The sequence below is a fragment of the Taudactylus pleione genome, unplaced genomic scaffold (assembly GCF_031769625.1).
Source record: "Taudactylus pleione unplaced genomic scaffold, aTauple2 ptg000585l, whole genome shotgun sequence".
NCBI lineage: Eukaryota > Metazoa > Chordata > Amphibia > Anura > Myobatrachidae > Taudactylus > Taudactylus pleione.
The window spans coordinates 1,568,063-1,584,455 of record NW_028284987.1 but is presented as its reverse complement, the minus strand read 5'-3'; the positions used below and the strand labels follow the sequence as shown (position 1 = coordinate 1,584,455).

Here is a 16,393-nt window from a genome sequence, read left to right as displayed (position 1 = left end):
TCTAAAACTGAACAACATACTGTCCTATGAATCGAGTACCCTGATGCACACGAAGTATATCAGTAGATGCTGACGCAGAGCGACCAGGCTCATCAAAAATTCTCTTAAATGCCAAGACAAATTCTTCATAGGTAGATACGATGGGGTCGGCCCGTTCCCATAAAGGGGAGACCCAATCTAATGCTGCTCCTGTTAATAATGAGATCACATATGCCACTTTTGCCCGAGATGTGGGAAAATTCTGGGGAAGACATTCAAATTGGATCTCGCATTGATTAATGAATCCTCGGCACCGCCTAGGATCGCCGTCTAACATCTCTGGGGTTGCCAACTGGAGTCGGGGTTTGAGAGTTTGAGCCACCAGAGGAGGAACTGGAGGAGAGGGTGCAGGGGCTGCAGCCGGAGGAGTCGGAAGAATAGAAGCCAGTTGCCTCGAGAGCTCCTGTAAATACTGAGCCACTTGTTGTTGGGCTGCCTCTTGGTTGTCCATCCGAGAGGTCAACTCTTGTAGGGACCCAGTACCTTGGGAGCCCGCAGCCTCCATTGGGCCTGAACAAACTGTCACGTCTGTGACTGGAATGTGGGACGTGGTGGGCCTAAGTTGTGGGAGGAAGCGGAGACGAGGGGCCTGGATATATGTTCTCCTCATCCACAGGTCTTGAGTGTTGGCGAGACCTGGGCAAAGGTGCGGAATCTAACCCACGGGATGGTGTTCACCAGTGACCCCTTCAAGCGGGATTTGAGCTTCGCTGCACCCCAAGAGCAGGGCGCGGTCCTTTGGCCAGGTACCCAAGCCCCGTGGGAATAGAGGCACAACACCCGTGGCCCGAGAGGATATGCCTGGGTAGGCACTAATGCTGACCTACAGTGCGGTGTATTAACCCCTTGACATGTAGATCACTAGCAAGGAAGATATTCAAGTAGAGATGGACTCACAGTTACACGAGGGATCACCAGAGACGAAAGGCACACAGGTAGAGATGATATACACTGCTGCACGGACATTCACCAGAGACGGGAGGCACACAGGTTGAGATGGTATACACTGCTGCACGGATATTCACCAGAGACGGGAGGCACACAGGTAGAGATGGTATACACTGCGACACTGATATACACAGGTAGAGATGGTATAGTTCAGGCAACTTCCTGTAACCAGTGGGGCAGTTATATACCCAGGGGAACCCTTTGATAGTTGCACAGCGTCAGCTGATCACTCACCTATCCTGGGATGGAGATACTGTCACATGGGCCGACTGTCATGGCAGCTCCCATGTCCGGAGTTGCGATGCCAGACACCAGCCCATCTGGAAGCCACTGCATGCGGGAAGAATGCTCAGCTTCTCCCCTGCCGCCGCGCCAGCTGCCCGACCGCCCGGGATGTCAGGGGAAGCCGGCGGGACGGAAGGTGAGAGCCGATCCCCGGCTGAGCCCTGACAGCATGCTATGAGGCCTCAGGAAGCATATAAGATCAAAGTGAATAATTTATGCACGTCCATGCAATGGCGCTCAAACGCACTGGCACGTCTGCGTCTCACTGACCACCCCCCATCACCTCCCACGAACAACACTTCCTGTTAATCATTCTGCGTAGGCACTGCGATGGAAGTCCCAACTGCACTGGCTGGTTCGCGCACGTGCACTGCGATGCATGTGCAGAACGCAACAATCGGCCGATTGCGTGCATAATCGCAGTTGCGTTCCATAATCAATCAGGCCCTTAGTAAGTATAAAAAATGTATTTATGTACATACTGTACATAAAATACAAAACCACATATGTAGCATCATAAATGAATAACACATATTAAAACGTATAAAAAGTGTACATAGTATTCCCACAAATAGCAGACACTTTTTTGTCAGTGGTTGAAGTGTCTGCTAAAAAAAAGCGTTAGCAGGTCTCTCTGCTTTCTCGTTTTTGGAAGTTGAACATTTTTCCCCCAAATTGAATCCTTGTTCCCCCTACTGACTATTCTCATATACAGCAGCTGCTAATTCAAACCGAATATTGCTCAGTGCCTGGATTTTATATTCTTTTTCTCATTTTATAGACTGTGCTAGATAAATAATAGCTAGAAGCAGATGAGAAATCCTCTTGGCAAAATGTTTCCACACAGGAAGGTAGGTCCAATTCACCTGGTGAGGCCAGACCCAACCTCTTCTGGGAAAGTCCTCAGATGGAGCACATGAATACTCCCGTTGTTTTATACAGTATAATATTCAGTCATCACTATGAAGTTGATAAAGAAGACTGGCACAATAGGCCACGAATTTGCAGCCCAAATTTTACATGTAAACTTAGGGATGCAGAAAGGTGTCTAAGTTTAAATGAGGCCCTTAGTGTCTTTAATAATAAAAGGTGCAGGTCTGGTGATTGGGGGGTACAAGTGGGACAATTGTATTGGGCCCTGAGATTCCAAGGGGCCCCAGCTTCTCAGGACTCTTGGGAGTCCAGTTCAACTGGACCCCAGACCAGTCAGTATGCAAGCTGCCACTTTCCTTGTGGCTGCAGTTTTCAGCAGGGCACAGACAGAAAGAGGGAGCCTGGTGGCTAGCAATAAAGTTTTACTTTTACTGGCGCAACAAACGTGATGTCAGATGGCAGAGAAGCAGCAGAAGGTACAGTAAGTGTAGCCAGGAGATTAAAAGAGACAGGGCTAGGAGGGGTCTTTTGGGAGGGAGATGGACACATGGGGCAGGAGATGCAGAGACACAGAGGAGATGGTGCTGAAGACACGGGGCTGGGGAGAGACAAGAGGATTTGCTTGAGAGTCAGATGGGGGGATGTGCTGAAGACACACAGAGGGATGGGGCTGACAGACACGGAGGGGAGAAATGCTGATAAATACTAGGGGGGATGGTGCTGAACACAAAGGGCTGTAGAGACACATGAATGTGTTGGAAAGACACAGAGGGGGGCATGATGCTGAGAAACTCCATCGGGATAAGGCTGAGGGACACAGTAGGGCATGTCAATGGTTGATCTGCCTGTACCTACTGGGGAGGTATGGGAAACCCTTAAAACATGAGTGTGCTTGGCCTAAAAATTTCCATTGCTGGCCTTAGTAAAGGGTTTGAGTCAAATGACAGTATTCAACTAGTTCAGTGGTTCTCAGAACAGTTTGTTTTCCAGGTTACCTGTGTATCTTGAAAATGTGATAGTGGGTGAGACACCTGTGCTTCTGCTAGGTGGTTTGGAAAATGTGAACTGTTTGGAGCCCTGATGACCGAGTTTGAGAACCACTGTGCTAGTGGATGTAGGCCTAGACCTCTTTTGTACCAAATACTGCTAGGAAGATGTGATGTCCTACGCCCAGGAGAGAATGTGGAAGGTAGCTGTCCGTAAATCTTTGCTGAGATTTCTGGCCACAGACCTGAGAATAGTTAGGTCATCTGCAGATGTTCTCCAATGATCCATACTTTGTCCATTATTTTTTCAAGTAAAGCACAGGAGAAACTGCTCCAAATACCCTAGTTATATCACTGGAGAGATACGATACAAAATTGCCTATAAATTATCTGTTCTATCTTCTCACTGTCATAAGTGAAATTAACTCATCCCACCCTTCTGAAAGGAAATCTGGCCTTGGAAGACTGTAAAGATGAGCGAAGTGGTCCATCAAAATCTGAAATTCAGGGCCAGATTAACAATGAGGCAGATGGAGCTCCAGCTCCAGGCCTCCACGTAAAAATAGGCCCATCATCATGACAGCATGATGATGACAAGCAACCAACTGGCCACACAGTCGACCAAAAGTAATATTAAAATTGCATTTCTATTTTCCTCACAAAACGATGCAATTTTATACTTTAACATATGTAGGGATATTGGAGCTGATAGTGTACACGCCAAACATGATTCTGGTCACATCCACACAGCACTGGTGACAGCTCCTCATTTCTCATAATAGGCCCTTAAATATTTTTAGCCCCAGACCCATCTGGTCCTTAATCCGGCGGTGCTGAAATTCATACAGACTGGATGCAAATCACACCTGATTCGGAAGATCCAGTGAGTCAAAACTGCTTCCTGTAGAACCAGATTAATCACAGCAAAGTGTAATGCTTTGGGGGCAATTCAATTAGTACCGCTATATCGCTGCTAATTGATCGCAACGGGGCAAGCCTATTAGCCCGAAGTGCCGCCCGATGCCAGCACTTATCATAGATATTTTTCGAGACCTGATGTGTCGTTTTTTCACCCCATAAAAGCCCAAAACACATAGGGTCCACGATAAGCTCAGAGACCTATGTTTTGGCGAGATATATCCTATTTCGTTGTGATGATGACGCATTAAAGCTTCGAAACGTTGGCATATACCTGCTCCCATATTCTTTATTGACCTGAGTGCTGCTGATATGGATTACTATTATTTTGTTCGAAATGGATGGGGTAAAAAAAAATATATAGTTGAAAAACAGGGATAATCAGCGAAAAAATCCCTGTCTTTTGCTGATTGCGGGAATCCATAAGCGCCTGGAACAATATTCAGGCCTAATTGGATACCGCCCTAAGTGTCAAGTAGCAACACAACAGTTAGCAGCAGTGGCCTGGGAACCAAGCCTTGCAAATGTTAAACTTTCCATACTGCAGTGCCATCAAGAGGAAATGTCTGCACTACCTTCTGAGGAAACCGGGATTTTATTGTCCGGAGAAACGCGTCAAGGATACCTTCCGTTTGTCTGCACCAGACTGTCACACGCCCAGAGTACTGCTCGGGTCCTGTCCTTTGCACCAGGAGCCTGCTATGGCTGATCGCATCTATTGCACACAAAGGTGACACGTCTGGTCACATACGGAGCACCAAGTGTAAAGGTGCCCACATACATACCGACTTTTCATCCAATTTGGCCGATTTCGACGAATCGTGACGACAGATCATGTAAAAAATGGCCAAATCGTGAGTTTCTACACTTGATCACGATGCCGATGCGCGTCCCCGCTCGTCGTACATCGCATCTTCAGATCTGCCGTGCTGTAGGGCAGATTAGCCAATCTGGGATACAATGCACTGGCTGCACGATAGATTGGACATTTTTAACTCCAAATCGTGACCACGACTGCCTGGGGAGAGTTCAGGGGAAATCGTGTACATTGGCTGATTGGGAGCAAGTCGGTATGTGTGTGGGCACCTTTAGGCTCCCAGCCTGCCAGCATCCACGCTCCCGCTAACTAGCGGTTAGAGCATTATCTCTGTTCCAGAGATCATATCTGCAGCATCTCTTTGTTGTGGGCTCCCGGATTTTGGATTCACAAAGGGTAACTATACATAGTTACAAGCAATACTCCTGCTAATTAGTGGTAGAGTTATCATTTCGGCATATTGCTGGCACACAGGTTGTGCAGGACAGTCCATATATTTTCATCCATTTAGCGGCTCCCTGTAGCAGTTACTCCTTATTGCTGGTGTTATTGCCATTGTGACCATAAGAAGATACAGTGCCTAATACCCACTTAATCCAGGATTGTTTCTATTTTTACCTACTTTGTTCCTATATGAAATAGATTTATTTATTTCATCAACAATGTGGATACATCAGTGTCTAAATTAGGATGGTCTGAACACTGCACAGAGCCCTGTGTTCATATATTAATTGATACTGTTGTTTTATATTGTTGTTTATTATTGTCATTTATTGATATTAAACCTTTGATCTTTTTTATACCCATTGTTCATTTATTGTATATTTATACTTCCAAGCGCTCCTACATATTTCTATCTGTTCTCCATTTTTAGCAGGTAGCAGACCCTGCTTGTTAGGAGCTGCCAGTTTGTATAAGCATTGTGTATTGAGCTGACAGGCGCACCTTATCATTTTCTTTTGGGATCATTTACTTTTGTAGAAATCTTATTTACCATCATATGCCGCCTTCATTAGACTCTTTACAGTTTTTATTAAACTCTTCACTTAAACCATTTGACCGTGGATAGTTGGGAATTAATGTTGAAGGAACAATTTCCCAATCATCAGCGAATTGTCTAATTTAGCACTAACCTGAGACTGTTGTCAGTGAATACTTCCAAAGACTTCATGCAATTGATAACAGATTTGTTAGTAGTTATATGTCTTTACCCCAGCTTAATTAGAGTAATAATCAGTCATGACAAGTGTCAGTTTTTGCCTAAGGGCTTTATCGCCTATTACATTGCATTGACTTTCCGCCTAGGCGGAAAGTCTTTCAAATTGAATACGGGGTAAAAGCAGAACAGGCGAAAATGTATTGCGGATCCGGACTTTTCACCTCAAATTGAATACGGGCCTAAATATCTAAAAATGTGCTCATGTGTGTAAGCCTGTGTATTTATATTCATTCAACCAGCAGCAACTGACAACAGTGTCTCAATTTTCTTATCTTGCAACATTTTTTGCTGCCATAAAACCAGACCGCACACTGATAAACTTGTATATTAAAATCAAGTTATTGTGAATATTAACATCATATGCTCAGATTTGTGGCAAATATTATTTCAATAACATATTATTAAGGAGCCTGCTGGGATACACAAAATCAAATAAAGATCATAAACACACTGGGCAACTAAGATATCTTCCTATTAGAGCCTGGTACTGATATGCAGCAAGACACTTAATATATAAAAAATTATCAAACAACTACTCAGAAGGGAGTTCGATAAGAGGCTGATAAGACCCTATAATTATTGGCAACAATAATTAGGTACAATAATTTAAGGGACTTTGATTAGAGGTTGACAAGACCCTATACTATTGGTAACACTGATTAGATATGTGCCTTTGAATTATTCAACTGCTCTGTATATAATAATTTCATATATTTCATTATTGAATACGTGAAGGAATGGAAGCGTATGGTTCTATTTATTAATTGAACCTGTTTACCTCCAGTATAATTGCTTCTTTTCTCAAATGTTAAGTGCAGAGCTGTGCAAGTATCATACTTGCGTTTAGAGAATGTGGACATATATAAATAAAAATAAAAAATATGAAATATAAATATATAAAAAATAAAAACACACAGCAGGGTTTCTTTTTTTATTTTATTTTCACTTCTTTATCACAAATAGTCAAACAATTAAGAAAACAAAAATATGTATTTTTTGTTTTATCTTTTAACCTTTATTTCACTGGATTAGGTTCCTGCTGGAACTTTTTTAATGTATACCTAATAAAGAAATAATTTTATTATCATTTCCAGTTTGTGCGCCGTACAGAAAGACAAAACTTCTCTCTCTTTTTTTGCTTAAGCATTATAGTATCTTTTGTCTAATGGTAGCACCCCCACTCCAGACAGAATCATTTTATTGATGTTAAATATGGGGATACTGAAATAACATTAAGATGTGTGCAGATGGACATTTCCTTTGCACCCTATGTAACAAGTGCAGGTATGACAGATCTATTGGCTTTGTACATGAGATCACTGACTACTGTAAGGTCACGTCCGTACATCCAATATTCATGAATAAACAGCGGACAAGCATTTGTTCTGCTGGCCATCCTTTCAGAATGATTTATTTAAACACTCCCATTGTGTCATCTGTCTCTGTAGTTTATCTCCCAGTTTCTCTTGCAAGATGAGAACAGATTAGAAAAGAAACAATATGCCACAATATGCACCTCAGTCAGCTGGATTCTGGCAGATGTATTTCGTACCTTGACCTTACAAAAGGCTATTGGCAGTTTCAGTTGACCAAGGAGTCCAAGCATAAAACATCTTTTCAGCACCTTATGGATGAGATCCATTGAACTCATCAGAATTATACTTTTGTCATCTATAATGTACATTGGAAAATACATCTGAATCGCTTTCCTATAGTTCTTTTAGCAGACGGGCTGAACAGCTGACAGCAAAAAGTGTGCATTAGGAATGAAAGAGACTAAGGCCCGTATTCAATTTGAGGTGAAAAGCCGGAATCGGCGAAAAAGTTTTGCAGATGACGTCATTTCGCCAGGCGGAAAAGTATCGACGTATTCAATTTGAAAGATTTTCCACCTAGGCGGAAAGTGAATGCAATGTAATAGGCGGAAAAGTTTCGCCTATGAATAGCAGGCGGAAAAAAGTGCAGAATTGGGGTGCAACATTGTGGGAACCCCCGTGCAGACTTCAGACAGTCCCCCAAAGGTATAGTCACTCTGTTGAAACCAGATATAGGGTATAGTGACTCCCTAAATTACGGAGCCATGGAGCTAACAAAATGTTGGTATGGTGAATATAATAGTGGGGGGACTCCAGGCCAAAACCCACAGTCCGGTATCTCACCTGTCCCAGTGTACTCAAAGCTCCAAAGACTCCCTAGGAACCAACTGCTCCTGCGACTCCTAGACAAATAGAAACAAGTAGGTGTGATATTGGTCCCTGTGACCAGCGCCGTTCCGACAGCTAACTGTGGGACTGTGCGTAGCTCCAATGACTCACAAGCACGGAAGTCTTGCAGTATGGTGAGCCGTTCGCGCCTCAGCAACTCCCAATCAGGCCACAAGGGGTGAAGGCTGGACAGTCTGCCTCTGTGGGGAATCCCCCCGTCCAGCGGAGGCAACAGATAGCAGAAATAATGGTCCGCAAAAACAGGCTCAGCAATGTCCGTCAGTGTGTCTCAGCAACACTGGTGAGTAATCATATACAGGTAGTGCAAATCACCAAACAATGGTTCCACAGATGGAATACAGCAGTGTAGTATGGTCAAGAGTTGGAAAAGCAGTCCAGAGAACACCTTGACATGTTTCTCCCTTTTGCAGGTTTTTTTTTTCAAAAGATAATGAAGTCACATTCCACTATGAGGACAGCCTATTTATCCTGCACCTCATTCATTAATTGAAAAGTATCTGTGTAGCTACCAATTAGCAATCTGATTAACACAGCCTTTGGAATATAATATCATGCACATCAAAAAAGAAAATGTTTTACATTCAATATATAAATTGACATAGCCTTTGACATACATTATAATGCAAACAGAAAAGGAGACAAAACTAATAAATTATAACTAAACATTATATCACTAAAAATAAATTAATATTAAATAGCATTGATGTTTATATAAAAGAAACACTACAGCTAGATCTTTCTAGCCTATATGAAAGAGTACAATGCACACAGAAGAGGAGACAGAGCTAATAAATTATTAATGTACAGTATAACACTATGAACTAGAAATATACCAATAAATAATATTTATAGGTAAGCTGATCCAGTAGGATCTAAGTAGCTAAAAAGGACCAATAAATGAATCCATGCACATATCACAGATATTAACTTTCACTATGAAGACTTAACAAGTTTATAGGTATGACATAAATTTCTGCAGAAAAAAGGAGGGCAGCCATAAATAAAAAGAAAGGGGAAGAGGGAGGAGGAAGAAAGGGGAGAAAAGGAATAGGGGAAATGGAAAAAAGAAGAACCCCCTTAATCAAAATCCATTTCTATCGTCTCATTTAGGCCATCTGGACACACAGTACGCAATGTGTGCATCCAGAATGCCTCCCGCATGCAGAGTCTGCGGTATCTGTCACCCCCTCTAGAGGTGGGGGCAATAGATTCAATGCCCATGATTTTTAAACCACCAGGGTTCTTATCATGGACCAAACTAAAATGTCTTGTGACGCTGTGTTTTGCATACCCATTGATAATATTCCTCCTATGCTCACAAAACCTGATCTTGAGAGATCTAGTAGTACGCCCAATATACTGTCACTTACACGAACATTCAAGTTAATAAATAATATATGTGCTGTTGCAATTAATAAAGAATTGGATTGGAAATTTTCTCTCTGAATCTTTGGCCATAAAGGTCAAAGTTCTATGACTAAGGAAATTACATGTGGTGCAGCGGGTATGGCTGCACTTATAATATCCAACAGTTTTCACAGATAAATAAAAAAAAACATGAATGTCAGTATTCTCATTATTGATATTTTTATTTATATTTTTATTTTCATTTTTATTTATATTTTTATTTTTTTAAAAACTTGGAGCCAGCATATTTTTAAAGTTATTGGCCCTTTTAAAGATCACTATTGGACCTAATTTTAACTCAGATTTTAGGAGGGATCCATTTGTAGTATCCCAAAGTTTTTTAAAAATATATTTTTAATTTTATACGCGCAAGTGTTGTATCTGGAAACAAAAATGTTAGATTTATCAATAACATCTTTATCCACTTTTTTCTTTTTATTCCCTATTGGGTTTAATAAATCAATTCTTTTTAATTTTGACACTGAGTCTAGTATTACTGTTTCTGGATAGTTCTTATCCATAATGGCTTCCACCAAAACAGCAGCCTGTTGCACATATACTTTATTATCGGTACAATTGCGACGAATCCGTCGCAATTGTACAGAAGGGATATTATCCAACCATTTCCTATTATGATTACTTTTGTAGTCAATGTAATTATATGTATCTACTTCCTTACGGAAAGTATAAGTTTGTATGCAGTTGTCTATGATATCCAGCTTGATGCCCAGAAAAGTGATTGTTTCTGAGTGACAGGCAGTGGCAAACACAGGATTTCTAGAGGGGGGTTTCCAAATGCTTGATTTTAGAGCGAGTGTGGCCAGTCCATGAAGAGGGAATAATTACCACTTATCCAGCTTTAATATGTGTCATACAAAGTGTATTGTGTGTCATAATCCCATCATATACAGGACCAGAGATCACAGTGAGCCATTAAATGCGGAGTAGGGCCATCCTGCCTGAGCTGATTGTTTTTATTTTAAATGTGGGCACCATTCCAGATAATTGGAGCAAGTCCGGGAGTCTGGGGGAGCAGCAGAAGAACCTAGCACTGCCCTGGACATATATGTACATATTGGGCTCTATAGCAGTGCATCCCTAACAGTGCGTTTTCCAAATCCCCTAACTGGTGCACAGGTGTATTTATTACTGGCTGATACAAGATCCACAGGTTTTGCTATTCATTTCATTTATAATACTGAGAAGAACATGTAGCGCTAGTAAAATTCCATTATATTACTATTTCTATTGTGGTCATGGTCTGGGCTGGGGAGGGGGGTTTCCAGGCAGACGGAACCCCCCCCCCTGCGTTTGCCTATGACAGGTGCTCGTGAATGTGAGGTTGATTTCATTTGAATTCAAATAACTAATAAACACATCAACAGAATCCTCATCACCATCCCAAATGAAAAATAAATCATCTATAAAACGCCGATAGAAGACCAGGTTCACACCGAATTTCCCCCCCCCTCCCCCAAATGAGCAGCTCCTCAAGGCGACCCATATAGAGGTTGGCGAAACTCGGGGCGAACCTGGTCCCCATCGCGGTGCTGTTGCGCAGATAAATCAGTTTTTTTTTTGGTTCCTTTTTGCAGGTATCCCTCTGGTGTCGGCAGCAAGTCTCTATATTAGACAACACCTGAGTGATTAGCGCACCAGTTTTTCTTTCTCTAAGTGGTTAACAGACCTGCTGAAAAATGTATTCGGGACTAAACTGGTATGGTCCTCTGAGTGTCAGGCTGCTTCTCTTACTAACAAATTTAGCTTTTGTGAACAGGTCCTGTATATGTGTTCCTGATTTCCCCAAAAAGTTTATTTTGCAAATGGATGCTTCTGATCTCTGATATTGCGTCCATGGTTGAAGTAGTCGGGGCTAGAAATTGCAGCAAACTGCATCATTGTAGGAAACATTCTATAAGTATATAAATTATCTGTAACATATACAATGTCTACTGTCTTACAGCTCAGAGGTCACCCTGTCCTACCATGATCCCAGAGAAGCTGGATGTGGTGGTACAGCCTGGATCACCTATATTACTGCCATGTAACTTCCCTGCACAGCAGCTACAACAACTGATAAAAAACAGAAGCGCTGTCCTCTGGTTAAGAAATGACAGGGAGCATATAGTGGAAATTAATTTTTCAGGAGAACCTTTGTTTTGGAAAACATATCAGAATCGTTTTCATACGTTTCCATCTTTGGCTGCAATAGGCAATTTCTCTCTGCTCATAGAAAACACAGCTGCAGACGATGCTGGCACTTACCACTGCAAACTCTATGATGGAGAAGAGTGTGTTGCTGGACACAGAGTATATGAAGTAGATCTGGTGACAACAAGTAAGATAGCAGAAATGACCCTTATGTAATTGTGCCCATCTCTTCTCATATGTATAAAAGAACTGAGCAGTGGATTTCTGCATACACATTGCAGGGTAACACTTATGCAGCATATGTGTCTGGTTTTGTGTGATGGTGACCTTACATATCTAACTGTATATAAAATAGCATTCTGGATAATTTTGCTTGTTTACATACCTGCTAAATGCTTGCATTCAGTGCCTGATGAACCATTAGGCCGAGTATATGGTGCCACACAGTTGGAAGCCAGGAAATAAAATGAAAACCTGATTAATTCCATGATGACAGCGGCCCCATACTTCTTAATAAAAGATGCTTGTTCTTTATCCAGCCCTCCCAAGGTGGGATTGAGGGAGGTACTTAAAGATACTGCTAGACATCTGGATGGCCTGAAGAGCTGCATGACATTATCTTAAGAGTCTTCCTTGCATTACCCAGAAGCTAATGCATACTTGCCGACTCTCCCTCATTGTCAAGGAGATTCCCTGAAATAGTAGCACTGAAATAGTAGCGATCTCCCTGACTCCCTGAAGGGTTTATGGATGAAATGTGGGTATGCACAATGGGGACTGTTTCGCTCGAAAGCGGTACATTGACAAAGAGAGATAAGCATACACACGTAACGATTTTTTTAATGATTTGTCGTTAACGATGTCGTTATAGTTATAACGAACGATAATCATTCAAGTGCGCTCCCGTTTGTAGTTATCGTTCATCGTCAATTTCAGACTGCCCAACATAACCATTTTCATTAAGGGAAGGAACATTTTTCATTCATCGTTCATTACACTTCAAAAAATCATTCACTTTGCAAGGGAAAATCTGACAGAAAATCGTTTGTTACAAAATCGTTACGCGTGTATGCACCTTAAGCTTAGCGCTGTTTGTTAAATACTGAAAGGAGGATGTAACCCCTTTTGCGAGTGCTAAAATGTTTGTCTCATTGTGAAATGGGGCCCATGTGCCCCACATTAAAAAAAAAAAAAAAATACAGGCACACACACGAAAAAAAAAACACACTGTATACACCCACAGGAAAAAAAAACCCCACACATACTGTACAGGCTCCCACATGAAATATTACTCACCAGTTGCGCAATCTTATCCACATTACACCGCACATAGTGCCCCTGAATCACATTACACCACATAGTAGTGTCCCTTATTCATGTTATGACACACAGTCGTGCTCCTTATACAAAATGCCCACACCAGTAGTGCCCCTTATGCAATGCCCCCAGTAGTGGTAGTGCCCATTATGTAGTGCCCCCAGTAGTGGTAGTGCCCATTATGCAGTGCCCCCAGTAGTGGTAGTGCCCCTTATTCAATGTCCCCAGTAGTTGTAGTGCCCATTAGGCAGTGCCCCCAGTAGTGGTGCCCCATATGCAGTGCCAATAGTGGTGCCCCTTATACAGTGCTCCAAGTAGTGGCAGTGCCCACAGTGGTTGTGCCCCTTATACAATGCCCCCATTAGTGGTAGTGCCCATTATGCAGTGCCCCCCAGTAGTGGTAGTTTCCCTTATGCAGAGCCCACAGTAGTGGTGCCCCTTATGCAGTGCCCCAATAGTGGCAGTGCCCACAGTGGTAGTGCCCCTTATGCAATGCCCCCAGTAGTGGTGCCACGTATGCAGTACCCCCAGTAGTGGTGCCCCTTATGCAGTGCTCCCAGTAGTGGCAGTGCCAACAGTGATAGTGTCCCTTATGCATAGTAGTGGTGCCCTTTATGCAGTGCCCCCAGGAGTGGAGCCCCTTATGCAGTGCCTCCTATACAATGCCCCCTGGAGTAATGCCTCCAGTAGTAATGCCACCTGTAGAAGTGCCCCAATAGTAAGGCCCCCAATAGCAATGCTCCCTGTAGTAGTGCCCCCAGTAGTCATGCCCCCAGTAGTGCTGCCACCTATAGTAAAGCCGCTTACACAACCCCCCCCACAATACTTACCTTAAGACCCGCTCCTGTGTCCGCGTCCGTCTGACAGGCTGCCCCTTGGAACTATGGGAAAGATGTTATGACGTCTCTCCCATAGTGCACTGCAGGAGCCGGAGCTCAGGAGTGAGCTCCAGCCTCCAGCTGCTGCTGGCTCTGTGGCGAGGGTGCTGGGCGCCCACTGGTAACAAAACCTCAGCCGGCATCCAGCAAATGGAGCCTCCCTGCGGTGCTGGGCTGAGGTGGCGGAACTGGTTCCATCTCTCATTCCAGCCCACTTTAACCCCTGGTGGGTGTGGGAGCCCTTTATGTGTTATGACCGTCCCTGTCGTCCCGTTAGTCTGCCCCTGCTGCCCCTAGGTAGAAACCGCCACAGCTTACCTCCATTATGTAGCTGTTAAAGAAAAAAAAACAATGATATATATACATTCAAATGGGATCATTAGTATCATTTCCCTGCATTGGTTATAAGACACAATGATCCTTATGGCTACATGCATTTTCTGAAAAGTATCAGTGTGTCTTCTTCACCAATTCAATCTTACTAACTGCTTTGTGGCTCATTTACATTTGGATGTAAATCAATTTTATGGCATGCCTCTCAGATGTAGCAGTACGTGGCCCTTTTACCGCCGCGCTCATAGGTGCTGCTTTTTACATTCTCTCTGACATGCTTTTTCAAAAGTAGGCAAGTATGAGCTAATGTCTCCTTTACACTTCACAAACATCATTGGATCAGTAGATGACAAGATGAAACATGTTAATTGTATAACTTTCATTACCCGCACATGTGCAGTATGGATGGTGATTACATGTGCATGCATATACACTGTGCTGTGTGTTTAGCGTCATTATAGGGGCTGCTGCAAGAGTATTAGCCTAGGAGGGCATGTTTTCCAAGTCATCTAGCTGGAGCACAGGTGTGTTAAGTGACTAACATAATAGAGCTACAGTACAGATGGCACTAATTACTCCTTAGGATTAAGGATGTGCAGGCTCGGATAGGTTCGAGTTTGCACGCCGAGTTTGGATTTTTCCCTCCAAAAAAACGGAACTCAGGAATGACGATGTTTGTCCATGCAAGATGACGTTTTGCCTCTTTCTGAGTTCCATTTTTTTGGAGGGAAAAATCCGAACTCGGCGTGCAAACTCGAACCTATCCGAGCCTGCACATCTCTACTTAGGATACCTTGAAAAAAAAAAGCTCAGGGTCATATATACAGTGAGATCTGGCCTTTGAGATGTTTAGTAATATTTTTCAGGTATTTTGTATATAGAAATCATTGCTGTACAATAACTGTTATTTGTTTTTTAGTAACTGAAGATCACAATTTGCCCTTTTGGCAAACTACTATTTTTCGTATTGGATGTGGTTGTGGAGGCATCATCCTCATCATCACTGTATTAGCAGTTTGTATTGGTATATAATTTATGTACTATCCAACCATATACTAGCTTTCCTTTAGACATAACGGACAGTCTTAAACCATTATTTATTTTTTATCTTTGTTTACAGCCTGCAAAAGAAGGCAAGAAAGGAGGCGGTATGTTCCCTATTTATGTCTGAAGTGTGTCAATTTCTCATGCGGCCAGTTCTAGCACTAGGGGGGGATGCATGACGCATGGCATTCATTAGTTACGCCGGTATGCATGAAGAAATCACAAAGGACAGCTCTCTCAGTAAGAGCTGTCCTTTGCGAATGAGGGAGTTCCGGTTCTATGACCCACAAGTCCCTCTGGTGTCATTCTGCGCATGTGCAGAAGAATGCGCGAGCTGCCGGGAGGGATCTGATTGGATCCCTCTCACCGCACTCTCTGAACAGAAGCCCACAGGCTTCTATAGGGTAATGCTATATGAAGATGGCGTTACCCACCGCATCCAAGCCCCGGAATGCATCGCACTCTGAGGCTTGGTGCGTAAGAGAAATGCTGTCAAACCCGCATTTTCGGGGTTTGACCACATTTCTCACGTTGCTGCATCCCGCCCTGGATGAGCAGTATACAGCCAATACTGACAGCACTCAGCTGTGTGTCACCATTCTGCATGGAAATCCAGTTCCTGACAGCTCTCCTGGTCTTTGCTATGCTGTAATGTAATAAGTTATATAACTCACATATAATGCATCACAATATAGCCAAAAGATGCTGATCAGCCATTGGAATGCAGACAAAGTAATGTGTAGTGTCTGTACGTGCACTGCTGGATAAGAGAGAGAAAGAGCCTGATTCAGAGATGGACACTAACGCATGTGCGGTTGTGATTTGTTCCGTATTCGTAGATGCGATAATATGCAAATGCTAGTTTCACCCTTCCCTTTGCCCTTTGTGTACTAGCGTGCGATGGACTGTGCAAGTCCTGAGTTGCCCACTTTAGATGCCTGAGGACAATGCAA

At 43.0% G+C, this 16,393-nt stretch overlaps 1 protein-coding gene across 1 annotated transcript; it reads left to right on the top strand.

Moving 5' to 3' along the window:
- Positions 1–706: 706 nt before the first annotated feature.
- LOC148481317 (uncharacterized) lies at positions 707–15,599 on the top strand. Its single transcript, XM_088453689.1, has 4 exons — positions 707–785; positions 11,681–12,055; positions 15,316–15,420; positions 15,517–15,599. The coding sequence occupies exons 1-4, from the start codon at positions 707–709 to the stop codon at positions 15,597–15,599; spliced, it is 642 nt and encodes a 213-aa protein (XP_088309815.1).
- The last annotated feature ends 794 nt before the right edge of the window (positions 15,600–16,393 follow it).

Bases quoted from the DNA above. Each gene is read 5' to 3' on its own strand.
- LOC148481317 (XM_088453689.1), top strand. From the start codon at position 707: ATGGTGTTCACCAGTGACCCCTTCAAGCGGGATTTGAGCTTCGCTGCA. The intron at 786-11,680 runs GTACCCAAGCCC...ACTGTCTTACAG, and splicing joins GGGCGCGGTCCTTTGGCCAG to CTCAGAGGTCACCCTGTCCT. The intron at 12,056-15,315 runs GTAAGATAGCAG...TTTGTTTTTTAG, and splicing joins AGTAGATCTGGTGACAACAA to TAACTGAAGATCACAATTTG.